Source organism: Cydia pomonella, chromosome 6 (assembly GCF_033807575.1).
Source record: "Cydia pomonella isolate Wapato2018A chromosome 6, ilCydPomo1, whole genome shotgun sequence".
NCBI lineage: Eukaryota > Metazoa > Arthropoda > Insecta > Lepidoptera > Tortricidae > Cydia > Cydia pomonella.
In genome coordinates this window covers 24644416-24654124 of record NC_084708.1, presented here as the reverse complement: position 1 = coordinate 24654124, position 9709 = coordinate 24644416, and the positions used below count along the sequence as shown (strand labels likewise).

The 9709-nt window shown below is 36.7% G+C and overlaps 1 protein-coding gene across 1 annotated transcript in view; it reads right to left on the bottom strand.

Moving 5' to 3' along the window:
* Window positions 1-355: 355 nt before the first annotated feature.
* The window catches only part of LOC133519354 (dynein beta chain, ciliary), a 35147-nt gene continuing 25793 nt past the window's right edge, over window positions 356-9709 (bottom strand). The window contains exons 62-64 of the mRNA XM_061853396.1: window positions 8484-8632; window positions 5563-5710; window positions 356-2328 (exon numbers count right to left, since the gene is read on the bottom strand). Of these exons, the coding sequence (XP_061709380.1) occupies window positions 2167-2328; window positions 5563-5710; window positions 8484-8632 (459 nt within the window). The 3' untranslated portion in view covers window positions 356-2166. The remainder of the gene's footprint in view (window positions 2329-5562; window positions 5711-8483; window positions 8633-9709) is intronic.

Sequence of the window (9709 nt, the reverse complement as noted above, 5' to 3'; positions counted from 1 at the left end):
TTTTTTTTATTAGGTGTGGCGTCATTACTTAACTGTGAATTAACTATCTGACAAAAGTGATCCCAATCCGTATAAAATATCCATTAATTTGAAAACCAAGGCGAACCAAAGACACCAAATTGGTAACACTTGAAAAGTGGTCGACATTGCGCTTCTAGAAATCCAGTTTTTTGTGACACAATTTGTTTATTCGCTGTCTATTCGATTAGGTAGTTGTGTTTTTTACTACACTAATTTTTTCCTACTGTTGTATAATTATGCCTTTGGCGCCATAGGTTTATCGAATAGTTTTTTCATTCGTCTAACCACAAAAACTTTGGGGAGTATTTGTTTATAATAAAATACTTAATTTATTTTTTCTTCTGCAGTTTTGAAACAAAATACATAATTATTACTTAAGATAAAATTACTATGGATCTCTTTATAAGTATACTATGACGACCGGGTTGGCCTAGTGGGTAGTGACCCTGCCTAGGAAGCTGATGGTCCCGGGTTCAAATCCTGGTAAGGGCATTTATTCGTGTGATGAGCATGGATATTTGTTCCTTAGTCATGGGTGTTTTCTATGTATTTATATATTATATATATCGTTGTCTAAGTACCCTCAAGACAAGCCTTATTGAGCTTACTGTGGGACTTAGTCAATTTGTGTAATAATGTTCTATAATATTTATTTATTTATTATTATTTATTTATTTATACTAGCGCCCCGCCCTGGCTTCGCACAGGTAGAAACTTAACAATTTATACACCTAAACCTTTCTCAAGAATGGGTAGTGGTAGGTAAAACCGCATGAAAATTCGGTTAGCAGTTTTAGAGTTTATTGCGAACATACATACAGACAGATGCGGCGGGTGACTTTGTTTTAAGGTGCAATGATAAATTCCATTCCAAGTGACCAGATTAAATTGCATTTCACTTATTGAGCATATCGGCTTGTCACAATAATCATAGGTGACTGCTAAAGTTATTGGCCACTTCATAGTAATTGGCCACTCCCAACAAATCGAAAAGAAACAAGCCAATTCAAGTCGTATTATTAAGAACCCCTTCTTCTGGCATTTTCTCTTAAGGGTCAAAGTGCCCTAATTCTAATTCACCCAATTAATGTAAATTAATTTAAACATTCACGATTTGTACTCGTTTTATTTACTAAAATGGAATTTAATCGCGTATTTTCGGATAAGACTCCGAGACCAAGGAGACAACGCCGTCCTCGAAACATCGGAGGTAATTTTAAAACTTAATTATTACGCCATTAAGTCCCGGTTTAGTAAATAATAATGTACCTAAATTAATGACCATGTTAGCTTGAAATCATAGGGTATGTCCGGGGTAGTTTGGCCATAGTTTTTTTGAAACGCGATAAAAAATTATAATCTAATTTGTTATCAAATTTTTTTTTATTTCTGTATAAACTTTGAACAATTGTCTTTCGAAAATAAAGAAAGGAAAAAAATATTTGAATTCAGTTTGAAAAATTGTTTAAAAAACAATTTATAATTGGCCATCTCTCCCGAGATGACCGGGATGGTGATATACCATTACAGTAGAGATGGCCATAACTTAACTCTTCAGTTTAGTATATATTTGGTTTAATTTTTAGGGTTCCGTACTCAAAGGGTAAAACGGGACCCTATTACTAAGACTCCGCTGTCCGTCCGTCCGTCCGTCCGTCTGTCACCAGGCTATATCTCATGAACCGTGATAGCTAGACAGTTGAAATTTTCACAGATGATGTATTTCTGTTGCCGCTATAACAACAAACACTAAAAAGTACGGAACCCTCGGTGGGCAAGTCCGACTCGCACTTGTCCGGTTTTTAAGTGCCTTTTTATCTCCAGACCCATTTAGGCCACGCAATACCAGCAAACAGGGCACTGAAACTAATTTTGGATGGGAAAAGTCTGCCGATAGCTTAAATCACACCCAATAGTTATTTTTTTCGCCGACATTTTGATCACATCCTTGCTATAAAGTATGATGTGAAGCGTACTAAACAAAAACTAGTGACATCTAGTCATCAGAACCATGAGATATTACGATGGTCCATCTCGCCCTTATGGCCATCTACCCCGGAATTACCCTATTTTATAATTGTATCGTTAAGTTCGATTTTGAGACGTTTATTCTACTTTATTCTGAATGATTCCTTCTAGAACAATCTATGTTTGGAGCAGTAGTGCTACCCCAGCCAGGGTCCACTTGGAGGGCTTGTCCTTGGTCTTCAAATTAAAGGTCCAGACGTAGGTGGGACCCCTCGTGCGGGTCTTGTAGACGGGGCACTCGTACATGTTGCGCAGGTCTTGCTTATCTTGGGTGATAGCCTGAAAATATAATTTAAAGGTAAACTTTTCAACCTCAAAATTTCGAACGATATTAGACTAATATTTTTAGTCCACAAAATTTTCAAATAATCCACTTTTATTTCGTTCGTAAATTAATAATATTTTTTCTCCACAGGACCTTAAATTTATGGGAAAATTATTCATTTAATATCTTCACATCATAATTTTAATTTGATTTCATTACAATACTTATAATTTCACAATAATTTAAATTAAAACGTATCTTAATAGTACATTACTATAGAGGCCGGGAAACGAAGGGTTGCAGGCCAAGTAAATATAGAGATTTGTATAGTGATTTTCTCAAACTTGCAATGAAAAAAAAAATTGTAGTCAATTTGTTTTATTCGTAGGTTTACACAGCTAAAAACAAATTACGAATCTACTACTATTTAATAGTTGAATGCCAAGACACAATTTGACGTTTAAAAACAAAATAATGTTGCTTTACAGGCCTAGGTGTAAGTCATATCAACATTTCTTTGCAAATTTGAGAAAAAGCTATTTACACAATTAACTTTAAAGTTTACAAAAAGTTGATTGAGAAATAAAGCTAAAAATGATATAATATTAAGAACTTCATTCAATCTTATCTTATTAATAGAAACATTAATAGTTTCTTGTTCACAAGACTTCCCCATTTAAGGCTTGTCAATTCTGTGGGAAAATAGTTTTAACGCCACCTCTTGTGGGAACAAATGTCAGACAGATGTTAGATACATGTTTAAAACATGAACCAATCGATTTATATTCAAAGCTGTTCCTGTTTTGACTAGCTAGAATACTTTTTTGGTTTAAGTTGCAAACAAACTGTATTTTTATCTTTTATACTTTGAAGAAATACCTAATGGCTGTACGTTCTTAACAGACCGATCTCTGTTTTATTATTTGACAATCTTGGACAGTACCTACAACTTTCAAGTATTCAAGTATTGAAGTAGTTTATTTAATTGCATGTTGTAAGTTCTTATGAAATAAAAGTAAGTAAAAAGAGTTTAATAGTACATTACGATACAAGTGCGAAAAATAGGAAATTCGAAACGAGTGGCGATAAATTAAAACACGACCGAAGGGAGTGTTTTAAATCGACACGAGTTGCGAATTACCTATTCGCACATGTATCGTACAACGTTTATACAGTATAGAGGTATATGCCCTTTAAATGTTCGACATAGTAACGTAATATGCTAATTTTCGCACTAGTGTGGTAAAGTAGCACCATATGTACTGTAAAGGCTTTTACAGTACATATGGGGCTACTTTATAGCACTAGTGCGAGAAGTAGCATATTATGTTACTGTGTCGAACATTTAAAGGGCCATATGTACTGTAAAACGTTGTACGATACATGTGCGAATAGGTAATTCGCAACTCGTGTCGATTTAAAACACTCCCTTCGGTCGTGTTTTAATTTATCGCCACTCGTTTCGAATTTCCTATTTTTCGCACTTGTATCGTAATGTACTATTTTAAAAGAGTTACTAAATGGGTTCGACCGTTTCTATTTTAACTGTCACTGCAAAGCCCAACCTTTAGCCCTACGGTTGACTGGCTAGAAGAGAATGCCATTAGACATTAAGCCCACCATTTTAACTTTATTTTTGTATTTCAATAGGTTGTAATAATAGTACATTACGATACAAGTGCGAAAAATAAGAAATGGGAATAAATTAAAACACGGCCGAAGGGAGTGTTTTAAATCGACATGAGTTGCGAATTGCCTATTCGCACATGTATCGTACAACATTTTACAGTACATAATGGCCTTCTAAATTTTCGGTCGTGTTTTACTCGTTGCGGATTCCCTATTATTCGCATTTGTATCATGATCGTCGTATATAAAGAAGTATGATGTTTAATATATGTACATAGGTTTAGTTGGGCTTAAACCTTAATCATTAGTGTGTGGGATAATGAAGTTATCAGGGGGCAGTGGGATCCTGCACCCTGATAACTTCATTATCCCACACACTTTGTTTAGCTTCACTCCGTGTGTTTGTTGTTTCCCAGTGTCTGGTTGAAATGAAATCGAGCACCTATACCTACTGTTCCCATGACAATGCAGTAACAGACTGACTAAATAGGTAAACAAACCTAGTTAGTTAGTCTGTTATTGCTACTAATGTTTATTGTTTATTACTTAATGTTCGAGGGTAGAATACGTTTTCTGCCAACAAACTGCTATGCAGTTTGGCAGATAAGTGATCATAGCCAATGTAATTTCACTTTTAGGAAAAAAAAAAAAAAAAAAAAAAAAAAAAACAAGTTTTATAAACAGATTTTCGCTGTTAATGAACATAATCACAATAATATCGTGAACGGTTGCAATAAAAGTAGAAGCAAATACGTTAGGAAACAGACGTTTCCGAGTTTTCCCGCTATCAAATAATTACTACTAATTAAGGCAGGTACTTGTTACGAAACTGGCATTGGCGGTTGATTGGTTAAAAGGCATTGTTCGTTTTGGTCTAAGGTTCAAACTAATCTTAACCGATATCGTCGGATTATTCTACCATTTCGCGCAAAGGGTCAGCTTTAGGCAATATTTTTTTCTACTTCTTTTTAATCATGTTCCTCGTAAAATTTAAGCTGACATCGTCAAGAACGGTGAAAATAGTTGTTTAATCCATGTCATCTGGAATCCATGAATCTGTCGACGTCCCAGCCTGCGTTTTCTATGAGGCATCATCTGGACTGTTCATCAACAAGTAAGAAGACAACATACCGTTCAGGTAATACTGATAACAGCCATCGATGGATATAACTATTTAGGCCTGGATCCATGACGTCCCAATGGACCCGTTCCATAAATAAACCATGTACGTAGATACCACGGAACCGACCACCAACGGCACCAACAGGCAAGTAGATCACAAGCCCGCCATTTTTATATGCCAGCTCCTATGGATATGGTAGTCCTATGACTATTACTCGTATTAGACAAGTTAGACAACATACCCGAACGTTGAAGACAGGTATAGATGGGAAGACTTCCTTTAATCTTGAATCCATCACAATGCCAGCTTAGGTGTCCCAACGGGTACCTACCTTAAGCGTCATCAGAGCCGACCATGGACAGCATACTCGATCGTTGATGTCTGACATCGGTAGAAACAACTCCTTGGGCCGGGATTCCATCAATTGCGGCTTGTATATACTTCCCAAAGTTTTAAGCGCCATAAGACTCATAAGGGTCAACCAAAGACAACATACCCTAACATTGATGACAGGCATGGGTGGAAAGAGCTCCTTGAGTCTTGAATCCATCACGATCCCGGCTTGAACATCCCAACGGGCGCCCTCCATGAGTAATCCATGGACGTAGGCGCCATCTCGTGGAGCTGACCTGGAATCAGCGATCCTGCCGTGAAAGGATGGGGATTAGTGTGGCATGCGGTGGACGGGGTGTTTTATAACTTCTAAAGCATGTCGCATCCTTAACAAACTGCTTTTTTCACATGGTCACGCCATCATTGGAAGCATTAATATTACTTTGATAGCGTAACTTTTAAGGGTATGTACCCTAAGAAATTATTACTTAGTAGGATGGGTGAGGATCGGGGTGTTAAGAGAGCTTATTTGGGACGACCGACTGGTCGCCGTCCAGTGGGTCGGCCCAGATGCCGCTGGAGCGACAGTGTACAGGCGGATCTGTGCCAACTCAAAGCCGATAACTGGTAGGAAGTGGTACAGGATCGGGACAGGTGGCGTTCTCTCGTTTTGGAGGCCAAGACCCTCTTTGGATCACTGCGCCACAATAGTTAGTTAGTTAGGTAGGGGTGATTAGTACTATAAAAGTTTTGTTGTGTTAAAGACACGACATTACAACAAACAGCCAGCTAATAACAATTATGATTTTAGCACAGTTAAATGCTTTAAAACATACATTTAAGATTGTCATCCACAATAATTTACACTTCATTCTTATCAACAAATCACGGGGACTAAATATAAATAAAATAAATAAATATAATAGGACATTATTACACAAATTGACTAAGTCCCACAGTAAGCTCAATAAGGCTTGTGTTGAGGGTACTTAGACAACGATATATATAATATAATATAAATATTTATAAATACTTAAATACATAGAAAACACCCATGACTCAGGAACAAATATCCATGCTCATCACACGAATACATGCCCTTACCAGGATTTGAACCCGGGACCATCAGCTTCGTAGGCAGGGTCACTACCCACTAGGCCAAACCGGTCGTCAATGGGACTGCCCTTTATATCTTCACATTTATTTAAATTCCAAATAACATTAAATCAATTCAATCATGCACGTTTTTAGGGTTCCGTAGTCAACTAGGAACCCTTATAGTTTCGCCATGTCCGTCTGTCTGTCTGTCTGTCTGTCTGTCCGAGGCTTTGCTCCGTGGTCGTTAGTGCTAGAAAGCTGAAATTCGGCATGGATAAATAAAACAATAAAGCCGACAAAGTCGTACAGTAAAATCTAAAAATTAATTTTTTTTGAGGGTACCTCCCCTAAACGTAAAGTGGGGGTGATTTTTTTTTTTTGCTTCAACCCTACAGTGTGGAGTATCGTTGGAAAGGTCTTTGAAAACTAATAGGGGTCTTTAACAAACATTTTTTGATAAAGTGAATATATTCGGAGATAATCGCTCCGAAAGAAAAAGAAAATGTGTCCCCCCCCTCTAACTTTTGAACCATAGGTCCAAAAAATATGAAAAAAATCGTGGAAGTAGAGCTTAAGAAAGACATTCAATGAAAACTATAGCGGACATGATCAGTTTAGCTGTTTTTGAATTATCGCAAAAAGTTTCCCCTTCATAGTAAAAAGACTTTAATTATTTAGGTACTAATTATGCAAATTTGCCTATTTGTTTAACTCGGGTGAAACTTAAACAATTTACTATACTTTAAGCTCCAGTTTAGCTTATTATGACGGAAGAGCAACTACGGAACCCTACACTGAGCGTGGCCCGACATGCTCTTGGCCGGTTTTATTTGTTATATTATCTTGCAAGTTGTCTGTCGATTAATTAAAATTAATTTGACGTGACACAAAAAATATCATGCATTGGATGCATATGCAAATGCGATTAATCACCTTGGCATTATTTAATCATGAAAAAAATTGTGGAACAAAAAATGCGGGCAAAAAATTAATAATAAAGAAATACATCAACATGCTGTTGCATTCTACATTAATTATACCTCATCATCGTAAATCCTTCGATGACCTGCTTCATTTAAAAGTTGACGGGTAAAAATAAGTTAAAGAATCATAACACCTAATCTTAAATATCATCAAACACACAATGACAGCTTTGCTATTTAAAAGTTTTAGGAGCTCCAAGTAAAAATTGTCTCTAGACAGAGTCATACAGTTTAGTCCAACCTTTTTATTAATAAAAATATAAAGATTCAGAGTTGTTGAGTAAAGATTGGATTTACAATTAGTAGTAGGTACTGTCTTAAGAATATTTAGAAGGACAGCCTACGAGAACGTTTGTTACTCGTTGTGTAGTAGAATAGTACTCTGCTATTAAAACATAATTATCAGTACCTACTCCAAAACTCCTGCTAACACTTATGCTATTCCCTCTTATTTATTTATCTTTTGTTCTTATGTTCTTCTCGTTAAATCTTTAACTCGGTCTCACTGTCAAGCAACATAATTATAAGCATAATAGTTATTATTAATTCTGCAATTTCGCACGTCATGTACATTACGCAGTTTCTACCCGTGGAAACTTGTAATTAGCTTACTGATTTTATTTCGAAACCTATTTTGTTACTTTAGCTGTAAGTTTTCCTAAGAAATAAAATAAAAATAAAAAACTAAACAGCCTAACTGTAAAAAAAGTAATCGTTAATAATTGTTTTATTCCCCTGTAAACAGACAGCTTGAGCCAACTTAACCGCAGCATTTCAACTGAATTTTTCTGTCGTCATAATGACTTCAATTCCATCATTAGTCTTTAGGGTCTTCTTAAGGGGCCCGCTGATTATTAGTTTGACGGACGATATCGGCCTGTCAGTTATTCGCAAAAGTAGACAATCGCGTATAAATGACAAGCCGATATCGTCCGGCGAGCTGGTCCCTTCCGTTTATTTTATTTAACCTTCAAATATCGTGACCAAACATATTGCTACTCACGTGAACTCTTCCTTCATTTTCTTGGTGACATCGCATTGAAGACACATCTTATCCAGCGGTAGCTCGTAACGACGCGCGGTGCTTTGCATGATGGCGGTCAGCAGACTTTGCGGATTGAAGAACCCGGCCAGCCACACTGAGTTTGGTAACTGGAAATAATTAAAAATGTGTTTTGCTTTGTGATGGTTGGGAATCGTGCAGTCTGGAGGGTGTACTCTGGAGTATGAAATGGTCGAAGAGTATCTGAACATACCGGTACCGCTGGAGAGACGAAGTGCAGAAAAACTTAGCTAAATTGGCGCCGTCAACTGGACAGAAACTTTGAGAAGAGACTTTGGACAGAGAAGCATGGCGGTCTTTGGTGTCGGAAGTCAGGATACTTTTTGTTGCGCAGTAGTATGTAGTATGGTTGGGGTAAGGGCAGACTTAAATGAAGATGATGGGGCTACCCTGAGATGATGGGGACACTATGAAATATGGACCTGGATAACATAGGTTGTATGCTCGGAAAAGACTGAATGTTTGGAAGAAGGTAAGGGCTTTGCTCAGCTAGTCGTCACATAATTAGGCTTTAAAAAAACATTTTAGCTTCAATCGGCCCAATCAATGGTATTAGAAATAAAGTTTAATTTGTTTTATTTTAAAATTGAATGAACCAAAACAAAAGCAACTCTTTTCATTTAGTAATAATTTATTGCATTGACGATAATTAGTACTAGTATCAGGACAGTGGGACGCCAGAGGGTAACATTAACGTGCTACATAATTCTAGCTAACAAGGGAATTGTTATCATCGTATAATGTTGGTATTAATGCCATGTGCTAGATTAGTACGGCTACCATGAGTTGACATTTATTTTGATACCGCTCGCACTGATGTATTGGTGCGATCTCGTGGCGATCGAGAGACTGCTAGCGTACTTAAATGTCAATTACCAACTCATGGTAGCCGTGCTAGGCATTTAATAAGAATTAAGAACATAATAAAGCCAAATTCAATGAAAATCGCGAATATTATTTAAACACAACATTTTTGGGGGCTATTTTTTCTCATTATACAACCATACAATTTGGCAGTTTTTGGATTAGTAATATTAGTCTAAAAAAAATCCCAAATCGCGCGCCCACTAGCATACTTACTATAGGTAAAAAACTTAAGTAAGTCACCTGTTGTATGTAGTTGTGACGTGTTCGAATAGACAATACATGTTTAAAAGACACACACA